The sequence below is a fragment of the Aquila chrysaetos genome, chromosome Z (assembly GCF_900496995.4).
Source record: "Aquila chrysaetos chrysaetos chromosome Z, bAquChr1.4, whole genome shotgun sequence".
Classification (NCBI taxonomy): Eukaryota; Metazoa; Chordata; class Aves; order Accipitriformes; family Accipitridae; genus Aquila; species Aquila chrysaetos.
The window spans coordinates 3,640,581-3,657,041 of record NC_044030.1 but is presented as its reverse complement, the minus strand read 5'-3'; the positions used below and the strand labels follow the sequence as shown (position 1 = coordinate 3,657,041).

At 41.6% G+C, this 16,461-nt stretch overlaps 1 protein-coding gene across 2 annotated transcripts; it reads right to left on the bottom strand.

Moving 5' to 3' along the window:
- Window positions 1-1,678: 1,678 nt before the first annotated feature.
- Window positions 1,679-6,308, bottom strand: LYSMD3 (LysM domain containing 3). Of its 2 annotated transcripts, none has more exons than XM_030004640.1 (3): window positions 6,248-6,308; window positions 5,781-6,068; window positions 1,679-3,572 (listed from the first exon to the last, which is right to left on the bottom strand). In XM_030004640.1, the coding sequence occupies exons 2-3, from the start codon at window positions 6,051-6,053 to the stop codon at window positions 2,970-2,972; spliced, it is 876 nt and encodes a 291-aa protein (XP_029860500.1). In that variant the 5' UTR covers window positions 6,054-6,068; window positions 6,248-6,308; the 3' UTR covers window positions 1,679-2,969. The 2 variants fall into 2 exon arrangements, with proteins under 2 accessions (XP_029860500.1, XP_029860501.1); XM_030004641.2 differs by having other exon boundaries at window positions 5,781-6,071; window positions 6,248-6,266.
- Between the last annotated feature and the right edge of the window lie 10,153 nt (window positions 6,309-16,461).

Here is a 16,461-nt window from a genome sequence, read left to right as displayed (position 1 = left end):
GCAATATGCACTTGAATTTAAAACCAACTTCCTGACCAACAATGTGTTGTAATTAATCTAAAACATGATTTATCACTCAGTTGTGGTCTTGTTTTTTTTTTCAAACAAGTCAGCTCCTAAAAGACTAGCTTTACAGATTTTAACTTAAATCAGATTTAAGTTCCATACAGAGCAGTTACCCTGTTTATTCAGGGCTGACGTCTAATGATGCATTGCCAGTTCTGTTGTACTTTGGAAAAAACAGTAGAGATCCCTGCATCCTGCAGAAAGCCAAGCCAGCTGATGCTTGTAGATTACCAGTACCAGGGAGTCCTACAATCTCAGAAAGAGACCTACTGTATCTTCTGATAAAGTTAACTCTCTAAATTAAAAATACGCTATAAGAAACATGTTACATAATAAAATAGTAAAAACACGCTAGGGTCTTGGCACAGTCCAATAGAACAGCTATCCCTTGTGCTTTTCTAATGACTGCTTATCCTCAGGTAAATAAAGGCCTGTCACACTTAACTCAGTGACAGTATGCCACAGGCCTTCCACCACTGTAAAAACCCAAAGGCTGAGACGGATATGCTGGAGAACTATTCAGCTGTGCCACCACAGGACGAAAAGCAACAGTTAACAACCGATCCCTTTTCTCACACATCAACAGGACAGAGACCTTCCTGACCACAGGAATAGTCAAACCACAACTGAAGTTAAGTTCACTTCTATACCGATGGCAATACCCATTAGTGCAGTAAATTGGGCTTATGTTGCATCATCACAATAGCTAATTTCATATTCTTTGAGAAGAGGTTTCAGAAACAGAATGAAGGGGAAAGAAGCAAACCAGCAAATACACTTGCAGCAAAAAACTGACACATTATGTACGGAGTTTCAGTCCTACATAGAAAACATCTGTCTTAATGTGCTAAAGCTCTGTTGTCTGGACTAAAGCAAATCACCTTTTAAAGTTTTAGCCGTAGAAGCTCTATCACATTAGCCACTGTAAACTGTTCTGCAATGCAATTTTTCATACAGCCTTACCCAGAACCAGTACTTCAGTATTCATACTTGTGTTACTGGCATATTCTTTTCATGGCAAGTACTGTTTTAAAAGATCTTTGAAAACAAGTGTTAGGTGAAACATGAAGTTCATGCCTGTTTGCAGTCCCTCTTCTAGTGTGGAAGCTGAGCAGTCTCACTATCTCCACAGACACCACTTCGATCAAAGGGTTCAAGAGCCACAGATCACCGTTCACAGATCCAACTGCACAGCATTTCCCTTCAAGCTTTGGCCTGCTTCAATTTCAGTAGGATACATCAGAAGTTATCCAATTCATGTTCATACACTTGGCATGCCAGGGAAGAATATTTGTCCCACTTCATGGGGCAATAGATGCCCCAAGAATAGATGGGGCATGAGTCTTTACTTTCAAAATTTAAGTTGATAAAGCACTTTGGAATACCTCCAATAGTTAGGGAACATTCACTTCATCAGACTTTTTTATACTGTATATACTCAGTCAAAACATTCAAAGGAAAGCTTATAGTAGTAGTTTAAAGCATAGTGATTATTTTTCCATTTCTCTTTTTAAGTCCTATTCAAGTCAGTTATCTTGGGCTTTGGTAACAAATGGTACTTTGCACAGGGCAATGGAAATCCTACTCCACAAGGCAAATATAACAAAAAAAATTGCAGGCAGCGTCTCAGTTTTTATTTAAAAATATTCTCAGTACACAAGTACCTCCTTCCTTCTATAGGAAGGCTCCAGGATTATTTTTTTTAATCTTGTAGCATTTTCAGGTAGGGAAGAAAACAGGGAAAAAACAAGGTTATTCATGAAACCCCAAGTGAAACATTTGAGAACAGAGTGCTTGACGAATACACTACTATGTGAAGAACAAGCCTGAAGCTGCAACTGATCTATTCTGCTGCAATTTAAGTTTCTTGCTAGCAGCCATTAAATCTCATTTGAAGTTTTTTCAGAGCTTTCAGGAAAGTTAGTGTTTGAGGTTCCTGGGCACACAACCATTAGCATACTCAGTACCCACATGACTGCTGTCTGAAGAATCAGTTGGTCCTGAACTGAGATTAACTGGAAGGGAAAAAAAAATAATCCATTGGCATAAAATAAGGACTACTGAAGCAGTCACAGCAAGGTGCCACACATCTGCACTTTCTTAGTCTTATGCACAGCTGACCAGATGAGAAGTGCAGGCCAGTCCAGTCCAGTTTTCAGTAGGATACCACAGAAGGATGTAAGGTTTCAGTAAGACTCTCTGAAACATGTTGAGGCAGCGTCACACACATAAAAAACAAATTATCCTACTGCCTACACTGAAAAGTACTAAGGAGTGGGTTGACCACAGGCACAAAATCTGAAGATTTCAGCTTAAGTATCAGCTACTGCATCTATAGAAGTCACTTTTTTTAAAAAGAACTTCAAAGTGGCAATTAATTATGGAATGATTGGATTTTAAAAAAAAAAAATCTTACTCTACAAGATTATGAGAACACAGTTTTAACTGACAACTGTAAACATGATAGTAAAATGTCAAGTGTACTATGCATTCTATAAATACTTTAAGATGTTCAAAAGTTAGATATCCCCAAATGCCCATTTTAGGGCTGTAAAACATACAGTGAGACTCCTCGTGTGTTATTTCAAACCACATTTTTTCACCTCATCATTAATTAAAAAACATATGCCTATCAAAATAGAAAAAAAGTGCAAAGCTTCACAGACAATTTTATACCTTAATTTATATCCCAATCTTGCATTAAGATTGCCTGTCTCGGGCATAGTCAAAGATTACATGACCCACAGAAATATCCTTGTACTGGAACACTGCCCATAAAGGCCAGTCACACATCAGGACGCATTTTCTCTGCGTTCCAGATGCGTTTTGCATTCTGTGGTTTCCCCTTTATCTAATGGTATGGTATGTGTCCATGAATAACAGTTGCCTGGGGTTTTCCATTGTTAAGGCTGAAGGTCTCCTTGATTATCAACATTCATATTTGCCGGATTTATTCCATTTTCTATGTGTTTCTGATGCGATGCTGCTGTGACAAACAAATGGGAAGATTCCATTGTAGAATGGTGACTGACATCTGCTTTCACTAGAACTTCGTAATACAGGAGATAGAAAACTGGAGTTACTATGCCAATAATCAACATAATCACTACAGCTGTCCACCATCCTATACCCCAATCTGCTCCATAGTAAGGATCCTTGCATTTTTTAGTTTTACCATCAGTTTCAAAACAGATCTGTTGGGCTGCTAAGGCAGAAACAACTTCATTAAGATTCTCTCTCTTTGTATCATTACACTTCACTATTTCTTCTATATCTCGATCTACTTCTTTTAAGAAGTTGCCAGCAGTCTCATTAGCAGAGAATTTATCAGGTGACATTTCCTGCATTTCTGGGGAACAGTGAGCAGGCCGAAGGACTGGTCTTCCTTTTGGAGAGACATGTGTTTCGGTCAATAGGCTGAACTTCTTCACTGGAATTTTGACAGACCTCAGGGCAAAAAAATCTTGATCGTTGATAAGATTGTTAACTCTCTTGATATCTGCAACCTAAAAATAAAAACAACAGTTTAAATATCAAAGCCCCATTGAATCGAAACACTTTACGAGTACTAACTACATCCTTGAGAAACACAATTCTTCCCTAATGAAACAATGGCAGGGCCTTTGTTTTGCCCTTTTTTTTTTTTTTTCCCCAACCGTCACCCATTCAAACAGTATGAAGTGAGAAGAGGTCAAAGACCAAATTTGAACAATGTTAAAGTAAGAAGGTAATTATGAGGTAACAAACCTCCTCACTTCAGATAAGAAGACTGAAAGTCACTGCACACATATATTCACTTCATGTATATTCATCTATCAGTGGCAACCATCTCTCTGAAATGAATGGGACTTTACCTCAGTGTTTTCAAATGAACTCAATTACTGTGGGCTCCTAATTAAATTCAAAACTTCTGAGTAAGGAATATTAAAAATTACAAGCCTCCAGTTCCTCTAGCCACAGCTGAGATTTGGAAACTCCTTCTGCTTCTGGGGGCTAAGGCAGAAACCAACCGTAACTTAAAATGGTCATCTTTCCCTCATCAAGTCAGCTCTCCCCCTTTCCTATTCTTGCTCAAAATGAATCTCATTTTGCTTTCAGTAAGTTCAGATTTTAACTCGAATGTGAAATGCTCTGCAAGGATTTAAGTGCCCATGGAGAATTACTGGCTTCATTCTCAGACAGTAACTCCCTCAACATGGAAGGCACAGCCACAAACCTCACCATATTGAAGTACTTAGAAATCAGTACTTTTTTTGCAACACCTGGTAAGCACACAGAATTGTGCCCCTTTTAACATGCACTGTACCAGAGTTTGGCTCCTTCCTGTCCTCACTGGGAGGACATCTACCTCAGGAGAAGTTACAGACAGAAAACAAGGTAGTCAAGAGACCCTTGTTGCTGTGACTGCTCCGCTTACAACACAGATGTGGCCAGAAAAAGTAGGTTAGGGCGATCAGTGCCTACTGCCTGTGCTAACCTTGTAACATCGGAAAGTGTTTCCGTTTCTGTGACAGTGGTTGCTTGTTACGTGTACCACCCCAAATAAATCAGATAAGCATGAAAGATTGCCAAATGCAGCATTCACCCCACTGATTACCGATTCCACCACAAACCAAGTTATGCATTCTGTCTAAAGCCCTGGACCCCTCTTCCACATTCTCCATGAATTTCCAAGAAAGAGTGCAACTCAGTCACCTTTTATTTCTTATCTGAGGCCTGATCTAGTAAGCCTGCTCAAAATACCTAATTGTGGTGGGTTCTGAAGCCAAGAATCGGTTCGTGAGGCTAAGGTCTGTCATTATTATGAAACACTTACGTCAAGACTTCGGTACCTAAGCTCACGACAGGAGGCCCCTAATTTTGTTTCTGCCTGAAGAATTAGGTGATGACAAGACTTCTGTAAATACGGATTCTGAATTTGACTGGATTTGACCTCTTGAAAACTGCACAGTTAGCAGTCAGTCCACCAACACGCACAAGCTGATGCCCTGTTAAAACTGGGCACATGCAAAGGCTACCGCCAACCAAGACAGAAGCCTCTGCCTTAATTAGTAGTGGCCAGCCAAAAGTACCGGGTAGGAAGGACGTTCACCAGACTAATTTAAGAACTCCTAGCGAGAAGTGCTCGAGGTCTGAGCAGCAGAAGGGAACTCTTGGGTCTTGCGGGCAGAGAGCTCCCAGCGGTACCACGTGCTCGTGCGGAGAAACATTTAGGCAAGTTAGCAGAATTTAAAAGAAAACTACAACGAGGGGGTCTTTTTTGCCCTCCCTTAACGGAATTTGGGCTCCACGCAAACCCTGAAGGCGGTTCAGCAATGCCCTCCCGGTCACTAAACGCCGGCAGCGAAGTCGGCGCCGGTAAAAGTGCCCACGCGCGGCGGGGCAGGAGCGTAACTTTCACCGCAGAGCCCGTGCCGCCAGCCAAACCGCACGTTTGCTTCTTACGCTCACATTAAAGCGAAAAAGCCCGTGGAACTACAACTCCAGCAGGCTCCGCGTCGTCACCCCGACCCTCTGCCGGCACTTTTCCTCCTTCCCAGCACCACGGCCTTTCCGATGCGTTGCCTACACGGGCGATCAACCCACGCGTTAAGCCAGCCCGCCCCGGGACCGGAGCAGCCCGCAGGCAGAGCCCCGGCCCGCACCGAGCCCTCCCTCACCCCTGCTCTCCCCGCCCGGCAGAGGAAAGAAGCGGTGAGCGGCCGGGGACTTACCGAGCAGCAATACTGGAGCGCGATGGCGTTCAGCGTGTCCCCTTCCTGGATATCCTTCGTGAGCAGGACGATATCATCCAGCCTGTCCCTCGACGCGCTCCTCCGCACCTTCTCCCTGCCCCTCGGCCGCAGCTCCGACACCTCGCCGCCCTCCTCCTCCGGCCCCTCGCTCTCCGCCCCCGCCGCGCTCACGAAGGGGCACAGGTGACCGCCGACCGGCGGCTGGGCTACGGCCGGCGGCTGCGGGCCGCAGCCGGCGCCTCTGCCGGCCATTCTCGCCGGCTCCCTCTGTGGAACGGACCGCAGCCGTAGCCCTCTCCGCCCGGGGATCCCCGCACCGCCGGTCCCGCTCCCCGCCCCTCTCCCTTCCCGGCGAGGCGAGGCGAGGAGGCAGCCGGCCCCGCCGCCGAGGGGAGCGCCCGCCCCGGCCCACGCCGCCCCGCTCCTCCCCGGGACGGCGGCCCTACCTGCCGCCGCTCCTCATGGCGACCGCAATGGCGGCCGCTCCGCCACGTCCGCACGGCGGCCCCGCCCCCAGCGCCGGCCGCGGGCCCGCCCTTAAAGGGCCCGCGCACCGCCTGCTCCCGCCGCCGCTGAGGTGGAGGCGGGCGGGAAGCCGCCGTTAGCGGGGCCGCCGGGGTCTCCGGCCGCGCCTCGCTGAGGGGCCTCGCCGGGGACCCGCCTCGGGTGCTGCGCGGCGTTTCCCCCGACGCGGGCGAGGCCTGTGACCCGCACCGCTTTCCCCTCCACCACCCCCCCCGCCCCTTCCCTCGGCTGAGGGAGCTCTGCCGCCGAGCCGCTCCGAGCTGGAGGCCCGGCGCTGCCGGGCGGCGAAGCCTCTCTCCCCGTCCCTCAACAGCCCGTGTCCCACCGCGACCGGGCGAGGGAGCGTAAAACGCAAGGGAAGGAGCGCGGGGCTGTGAGGGAATCCCCCCCCCCACACACACACCCCCCGCGGCGGCGGTGGCCGGCCGGCCGGCCCCCTCGTCCCCGTGTGGCTGAGGAGAGTCCCGAGGCGTGTGGAGAGCAGGTGGGCATGGGGAGTCCCGCCCGTGAGGTTTTGTTCTGGGTACGTCTGTCCTTCTGACTGCTCCTGCGCCTGGAGGGGTGCTCAGGTGCGGAGCTGTCGCGTATTTGGGCCAGTAAGATAATTCTTCAGCTTTCCGTCCCGAGTAGAGTAATTTTCACTAGGAAGGAGCTGACAGCAGCTGTTGCAGTTGCTGAGGCAACAGCCAGCAATAGGAAGGCTTCCTAGTCTTAACTAGTGAATTTAGTCTAGCGTGGGTCTCTTCTGGCACCGCCTTAGAAGGAAGTTTTTGATTACAGCAGAAGCAAGTGCAGGATTTCCTACAAAAGCTGACAGCTCTAAGGTTAGGCTGAATATGTTGTGACAAATGATTGCATTGTTGCTGGAGACAAATGTGGTTGCGAGTCTGGTTCCTCAACAGATGAAATCTAATGATAAAAAAAGAAAGCAATTTTAAATCGGGGGGGGGGGGGGTGTTGCCTTTTGTTTTTCAGCTTTATTATATGACGTTTTCAGACTTTCCTGAACAACCAAAGAGGTTAGAAATGTGTTTGGTATTAACAAAGGCAGAATTCTTTTATGAATTCAGTTTTGAAAACTAAATTACCTGAGTCTGAAGGCATAAACGTAAGAGCTAACGACTGTGTAGCTCTATTGAGGGTCACACTTCACACCCACGGAAGCTGAAGAAGATTGAAGATATGTTTCCAGGCATTGTAAAATAAGCTATCAAGGTGCAGTGTGTTCTTGTGTCTCGGCTTATTTTAAAGACTGAATATATATATATTTCAGTATCTACCTTAAAATAGTGCTCTATTGTGGATGAAGGATGGATCGGGTAAAATTAAAGTATTCCTAAGGCTGTCTACATACTCCCTAGCCAAATAACATCAACAAGAAAAGCGGTACATTTCAGCACAGATGTTCTGGCAAGAGCATAGAAGTTTTATGTTGGACGTAAGAGAAGGTTTGCATGAAAGAATATAAATGTTCTCAGGTGGCAGAAATCAGCAGTAAGCATAAAATGGCCAGATTAGGCAGGTCTTATTGCTGCCCTTTGCGGAGAAGCATGGAACAGTACTATTGTGTAAACAGGATTTCCTTCCAGCAGGAAGTTGGGCACTGTTGGTAGGAGCTAATTTTCACGCTTTCTTATTCTGCATTTGTTAAAATATTGCTGTAGATGATAAGTGTAATTAGAATTCCCTCAAACCAAAGTTTCTTACAAGTCAGGAGACTACTTCTAAACCATTTAGGAGCCTAACTAGGGATCTTTTCTTTGCTTCGGAGTATTTCATAGCATATTCCCAGTCAAAGCCTGCTCAGAAATAAGCCTTCTATTTTTATCATGGGTCAGATGCACAGCTTGTGCTAATTAACATAGCTGCACTGAAGGCCTTAGACACAATAAAGACAAGCTTGGATTGTCAGATTACATGACAAATGGTGAACGTACTTGTACGGGTCCCAGAATGATTTTACGTGTTTCTGGGGATGGCACAATGCATGTAGATCAAAGCTTCCACCAACTGTATTTCCAGCAAGAGCGGTACTGAAGGTGACAAAATTGAATTAATTTCCCATAACCCCTAAGTTTTCTCATGGGATCTCAAGTTGACGAAAAGTAATTATAACTTAGTGAATGAGAATTCCATCTACTAAGAGGTCTCATGCCACATCTGGCAAAGAATATCTGCAGCACCAACCACTTTTTGTTTTGTTTTTTAAAGGAAGCTTTCAGTAATAGAAGTGAAGCAACTGTAGTTGTCCGTAGCTGGGAAACTGATGACTCAGACCCTATTCATGCTGTTGAAAGACTGTTTTATGAGACCCGTCAGAGCTGTGGGTGGACCTGGAGAGGAGTTTGAAGGCAGACTTCATATGCAGCGATGTCTGCAGCGGTGTCTGGTGATTGTCCCATCATACACCACTAATGGCATATCCTTTTGGATGTTTTCTTTAATCTTGGGGTGGTGAGGCTGCAGAAAAGGTCAGGGCGGGGAATTTCACCATTTCTTTTATCTAAAGAGGTGTACCATCAGGTCAGAAAAGAACTGCTGAAGCAGCACTCTGCCTTAGAGGGGGAAAGAAAGTATTGGAGTTTGCTTTGACCCTGCTACACCCCTGTGTGTAACCATTTGTAACTAGTGACATTTTCCCATCAATAACAAAAGGGTATATTCCAAACTTGATGAACAAGACTGTAGCTGCATAGCTCCCATGAATGCTAATAGGAATACAGCCTTTCTCCATCCCCATGTAAGTTACTTTGCATATCCTAATAGTGCATTCTCAATGAGCAACAGGGTCAGTGTTAATCACTCCATGGCATTCCAAGAGCAACTGCAGGGATCTCTACCACATTCCCCTTGGTCATGTTATATCTAGTGTGGCATGATCAGAGCTAGGAAGTTAAGTATACACATAGGAATATTAAAAAGATCTTAAAGAATTCATAGAAAGGAACTGTAAAGGATGTTGGAGGGCTGATATAACTTGTTAGTAATTTTTAATTAAAAAAAAAAAATATTCTTTCTCTCTGGAAGTTACATACATGTCATGTGCCACCACTGTTTTTGTAAGTCTTTAAGTCATTTGGGACCACAGGGCTAGATTTACATTTAGATAGCTAGTGCCAAGTATCTAAATGTATGTTTTAGTTGCTTGAATAATGTGATAAGCTACAACTTATTAAAAGATTTACACAGAAATAGATAGACAGCCTTTGTCTGTCTCTGCTTCCCTGCTTGGTACTTGGGAATGGCGCTAAAATTGTAGGAAATGGTAATGTCAAGGCAGATCTGCAGCTCCAGTGGAGTCCAAACAAAGTGTGAAGTTACTAAGCAGTGTCTGACTGCAAGATATGTAAGGTGCAGTAAGAGGATCTATTTAAGAACTATAGAAGTAGGCAGGAACCAAATACTGCTAAATCTGCAGACACTTGCAGAATAGTCTGTTCTCCAGTGGAAATATTTGCATGTATACATTTAAGTATTATAATCTGGGCCTTGATCCTCAAAACTAGCAGAAACCCTTTTTAGGTAGCAAGGTTCCAACAATTTCACTCTAAAATAGGTTAAAAATTACCCCAAAATTTAATTGTTTAATTTAGTACTGTTATGGTTTTAATGAGAATAAATGAAAATTTATCTTTGGATTGAGACTGTTATTTCCCAATTTTGTATTTCATGCATTTGCTGCTTCCCTTTGGTTACTCAACATGAATTGGTTACTTTTTAATTAATTTTATTTAAATTTGATATGTATTCGTAATAGAAATATGGTGTGTACCTTCCATAACACAGCCAGTAGGGTGCATTGGTTGTTTGATATTTAGTTTTCAAAAATCTGTAAAGAACTGCATATTTGCTTCTGATTTACATTTTTGCTCAGCAGGGTATCATCTGAATAAGAAAATCTACCAGTGAAACCATTCAGTTACAGTAGAGACAGTATAGACTCTTGAAAATTTATTTCAAATTATTCACAGACGGATTGTGCTATAAGATTCTGAATTCCTATTCATATACCTGTATTCATGACTAAGAGTTTCTGTAGTGTGATAACTGAAGTTCTTTTTTTTTTTAGTGATTGTCATAGATTCCTTCCAATTTTAGCTGGATGAACCTGTAGTTAAGTCCAGGAATAGCTGTTACTTTTTGATATGGTTTCCCTGAGTAAATTAAAAGAACCCTTTCAGTACTTGTTTTTTTCTCTGAGGGAATTTTTGCACTGTAGTCAAGTTTTTCCTTCATTCTTTTTTTTTTTTAAACAAATTAAACATTCAGAGCTTGTTAACTTTTACTTTCTGCTTTCTTTATCTCTCAGTTTTTGGGAATTTGATTCATTTGCATTGTCTGTGGGTTTTCAGCATTGTTTTTGAAACGTGGACACCAGAACTTTATGCAGTTTCAAGTATCCACCCCGTTAGTGCTATGTACAAAGGTAAATGATTCCCCCACCCCAACTACTGGTCACTAATCTACTGTTGATGTATCTGAAGATCACACTAACTCTTTTTTTTTCCTAGTCACAGCATCACGTTGGACACTCACGTTGGTGAGCTGCTTCTCTGCTAGAGTTTCTTCAGGTGAAAATGATCCAGCAGATCATTTGTAAGGTATAACCTATATTTTAGCTTTGAAGGTATTCAGCAGTGTTAACATGACTTGTTTTAATGTAACCAGCTTACCAGGTGAGCCATATCACTGTAATACAGTCATTTCCTTTCTGCTTATATTGACATCACAAACATACAGTTGTGATTTTTGTATTTACAGGGAGAGAATCTTGAGGAGCAGCAGATCTATTTGTAACCCTTGTTAAGCTACATAATAGAAGTATTTTCATTTGTTTATATTTTGTTCATAATCTCTTACTGGAGAATGCTTTTTGAGATCTACCGGCTAGTTTTTAATCCACTTTACAGCATTGCACTGCTTACTAGCATGGCACTGTCTTTACCACATGGTAGTGTGATTAAAAAGTAAGTCCTCCAACCATTCAGTTCTGTTATACCAGCACAATAACTGTCATTGAAATTTATAATCTTTCAGAATTAAACCAAGTTGCACTATTTGTATAAGATCACATATTTATTCCATTCATTTCTTTTACCTCCTTATAAGTGAAATCTCACATCAGCCTTTACATTATTTTGGCTATGTTTGCTGCATTTATAGTCTAAACTTCCTTTTGTATCTTTGGAATTGATTGTTACAGACATTTAAAATATGGTTATTAAACTTGTCATTGTCTTGCCAACCCAGTGGTTTTCTGTTACGTCTTTAACCTTCTTTAACCTAATTTATACACTGTAATTTAAAATGTCTGCTCTGTAGTTCCCTTTTCCATAACCTGTACACTAATCTATTTTGTGTTTTGTTTCTGATTGAATTTTTACTATGTTATTGCACCAAGATGCACGCTTATTCAAATTTTTTTCTTGATTGTAGAACACTGGCTTTTTGTCACTGTAGTAGACTTTTCTGCTTAATTTTGGAAGTAAAAAGCTTAAGGATTTTGATAGTTTTCCCCCCCACAGGAAGGAGCTGAATGTTATATGGTATTTTTTAAGCATTGGTATTTCAGCTGTGGCAGAAGTTTTCTTTGGCCACCTTGGTATGGATAATTCGCCCTTACTGGTGGCACAGCTATGTAGGTATGGTTGCATCTGCATTGATACAGACCTTTCCTTGGTTACAAGTCCTCCAGCACATGAGTTTTTACTGCAGATGTATTCTGTATTGGTACATTGCTACCTACAGCTACAACTGAGAAAAGCTTTCACTGGCAAACAGTCCTTTGATGTCATTCCACTGAGTGGGAAAGTGCCCTTACGCAGGCCCCGATACACCCGTGCAATCCTGTCAACTGTACAGCCTGTTCTTCCACTCTTCTACTGTTCTTCCCACATGAAGAGAGGCATACAGGCAAGAGAGGGGCTTGTCTGGAATATCCTAGCATTACTTTCATGCTTTGTTTTAAGCTTCTCATGGCTGGAATAGTGTGGTATGCTGAACAGCTTTTATAAAAGGGAGAAGGAATAGTAGAAGGGAGTGGGAGCAGGAGCAGGGAGACTATCTCATGGTAAAGGATCTGATTCAGAGTCTTGAAAAGCTTTGATATATGAGCAGGTATGGCATTCACAGCCTGCTATATTGATAAATATTTGAACTGTGTATTTAAGGTGCCTTAAATTTTCACCTATAATGGCATGCAAGTGTAATTTAAACTGTTGAATTAATACTCCCTGCTCCTGATACTAGTACTAGTAATGGTACTGTAATTGTAAACATCTTGCTATACTTTTTCAAATTTGCAGTATAAAGTTGATTTAAAAAAAAGAAAAAATTATCCTGTACTATAGCTATGTGTAATCTAGAATATTTATCAGTATAGAGCTTAAGAAAAGGTTATTTTTCATACAAAACATGCTGGTTTCAGTTTTGGCTTTATCTTTGTCATTTTTAGATAACTATAGCATATGTTAACAAATATGAAAGTACTTCTAAAATAAATCATCCCATTCAACTTTTTTAAGCATTTAAAGTATGATTACAAATGTCCAGTTTATGACATAAATGAGAGTGATCGAGCAGACATAGAAACTCTTTGACGAGAGCATTTTCATGAATTTTAAAACAGATTCCCTCCACCCCTGTTTTCTTACAACTTTTGTCTTTCTGTTCGATTCAGCTTCTATACGGGACAGCAGAATGTGTCAGAAACCTTTAAGTTCTTTCAAGGACTATCAGGCATGTTAATGCAAATACATTACAAGTAATCCCTCCATAAGGAGAGACAGTAACATAGCCCACACGACATCAGGAAACTGTTTACAAGATATTAATATGCCCACTGTGACAAGATGTATTTAATGGGAAGCAACAAGGAATTTGTTTTATTAGTTTTCCTCCACCCTCAAGTAATAAATCTTAAAAGCTTCAATATTGATTCAATGAAATGAATGGCTGAATCATTCTGGAGAGGCTCTGACAAGTGGACAAATGCTTCCATGGTTACATTGTGCTATGCAGTATGGTTACTGAGCTTTGTTGGTTTCCTCCCTCTGCCATTGAAGTAAAATAACAAACCACAGGGAAGCACCACACATGGTGGGCATAAACTGGAAACAACTTTAAAAGATCAAGTTAGCTGATCTTATACAGATTTTAAGCAACATGGGTTTTATTGATTTATACTGTATACCCTAAACATGCATTTCAGTACGTTCTCCTTCATATATGACTTTCCCACGGAACATTTTTATTTCTTGTCTGAAACACCTCTTGCTTTTGATTTGCAATGCCATAACTTAAAAGGCTGTGTGAAAGCGTGTTTCATAGTAGTGTTACACGAGTTATGTTTTTCTAGGAATATTTTTATATCAAGTGATGTTACTGCATCAATGTGGGCTTCTGCAATACCTAGATAATGAATTACAAATCATGTATAGAACTTTTATGTGCAGTTGTTTTAGGGTGCTTTGCAGTATAACATAATTAAATGGTTTGATTTTCCATCTCCTTGCATCCAACGTACTCAAATTTCAGGTGTCACGGGGAAGAGGGAGATAATAAACAAGTAACTTTGTAGATGTCACATTTTAAAAAATAATAAAAAGTAATGACATACAGTTATTTCGTTACCTTAAAAATGTTGCAGATCAAGCATTACATTAAGAGAAGGAAATCCTGAAGGTCTTAGATTTCGTTCAGGACAAAGTGTAAATGAAACTGAAAAGAGATGTGCTGAGAGTAGTTGCATCTTTTTCCCCCTGCAGACGAACTCTGAAAAGAGCACGTGTTATCCTCTGTATTAGTAGCTGTTAGGGTTTGTTTTTTTTTTCCTCTACGTGCTTGAGAGTCCCCAGGATCCCTGTCTCAGCATCAGAATGCTAAGATGTTGCCGTGCCCCTTTGCAGACACAGCTTTACAGCAAGGATGGATGCCAGGATTCCCCACAGCCAGGAAAATAAATTCATAAACGTGGAGGACAGTTGCTTCTGAGACAGAAATTTTGGCTTTACAGCTTTCCATTGGAAGCTTACATTTATTGTGGGTACTTAATTTCACATTTACTCAAGTAATAACTCTTTGATCTCAAGGGGAAAAAGTAAGCAACAAATGAGTAAACACTTTAATGTTTCACATAAAGAATTTCAGAAAAGTGAAGAGTCAACTCTTAAGTTGAAAAACATAAGTTATTTGTGTTTCCAAGTAGTTTTTTTCCTCGTTCGAAAAGAAGCAAACAAAATACCTGTCTGTGAATTGGGAAAGCAAGTGAAGTTGTATGCAGCAGGTGGAACCCTTTTGCTTTTATCTTTATTAGTCTGAAATACTTTTTGAGGACTTTGAGATAAAGAGCAATCTAGGTGCAAGAGATTATGGAGAGTTTTTAATATTTTTATCATGTTTTACCTTCCGAAAAATGCGCTTTTGCTAAGCGTTCTTTTTGAATTTACAGTCTAGTGCTTGACATGCCTTCAAGTTGTGTGTTTTGATGGATGTTTTATGAGAAAGTTTCTGATTTGTTGCATACTACCTACATTGTCAGTGACATGCCACAAATGAAGAGCTGGACACACTTGATTGGAAGAAACAATACTGCAATTTATCTAGCAACAATAACTGCACAAGAGGAGCACGCAGACAATTCTTGCCAAGTTCTCATCTTGCTCTTCCTCCATGTCACCTACAAGCCAGTTAGCATCCACTGTGGGTTGAAAGAAGCCGCTGAACTTTGTAAGACCAAACCATCTCTCCAGAAATGGCATTCTTTTTGTGTCATTATTGACACAAAAATGATAGAAATTGTGTCAAAATTGCACACTGGAGCTTGATCAACCAAATCTGAGTTGCAGTAAGTTGAAACAAAGAAGTTATTTTCTCATTAATTTGTTCAGTTTTTTACACTTGAACATATTTAAATTAACATTTTCTAAAAGTCATCTCATTTTTTGTGAAAGTCTTGTCAAATGTGTAGCTAAGTTCAGTAATAAAAAGGTTATGATTATACGAATAGCATTTCTGCTGTAATGCGTTAAAATATAGCAACCTCCCATGAACAGATGCCAGGGGACATTTACTTTTCTCCTCATAGTAGGAATACTTAATTTTTTCAGTTAAAAGCTCTTTTTAGGTATTAACATCAGCATGCTTTATCAGTATACAAGTAAGGAGCTGTACCATAAAAAAGTTGACCTTTGCCAAGCTGATCACAGGAAGCATTAACAAATTAATGTTTGTCCATCGAAAAAGAGCACAATCTGCTTGGGAGTTCTCATTTTTCAGTTTCTTGAATCCTGGACATCTCTGAAAAATAGAGGATCAAAACCTGAATTTATCTGCATGCATCTGCACATCAACCAGTCCGGCATAAACCACTGGGTCATAAGCATAATACTCAAATTTTGTCATTCAGTCTTCTCAGATTACTAGTACCGTTTGTATTTCTCTACTTTGTGCTCTTTCTTGCATGTGTTTGTTTATTTGTCCAGAAGCTATGCAGTAAAATCAATATTTTAATATTAAAGCATTCCTAGTCCATCAAGAAGGGTGTGGAGCAGTTCAGGAAGGAGAGCAGTGCAAGTGGCTAGCACAACTGAAGAGGCATCAGGTAATACCTGATGGTGGTTGTGTCTTTCTTTGGTGTAGGGTAGCTGGATAGGAGTCTCCAGAGAGTGCAGGTAGATGGCAACAGGAAAGTGATCAGAAGAACAGACCACACAAACTTGATCGTAAGCTGCTATTGGGATAGTGGTCAGAAGCCTGGTAATACAGACTAGTCAGGCTCTGAGGTAAACGCACCTCTGGTATGAGTCTTGGTCAGTTCTGCCGTCTTTCAAAGCATGGCTTTCAGCACAGTTCCCTGAAGACTATGCTACTGAAGTCATGTTCTGTAGTTCTGGCTGCTGTTTCTTTCAACGCTGCCAGTTGGATCTGCTCCTCAGTGTGAATCACATTGAGAAGAAGTAATAAGAAAGAACACGGGGAATGCATCCTAGACATCAGCCAAGCAAACAATTATCTATATGGAATCAAATATCAAACTACAGCCGCATAGGGAAGAATGTAAGTGCTTGTGGTGGTCTATAATGTTCTTAAAAATGGTCTGTCTTGCAGAAATCCTCACCACCGTGCACCATTGTTC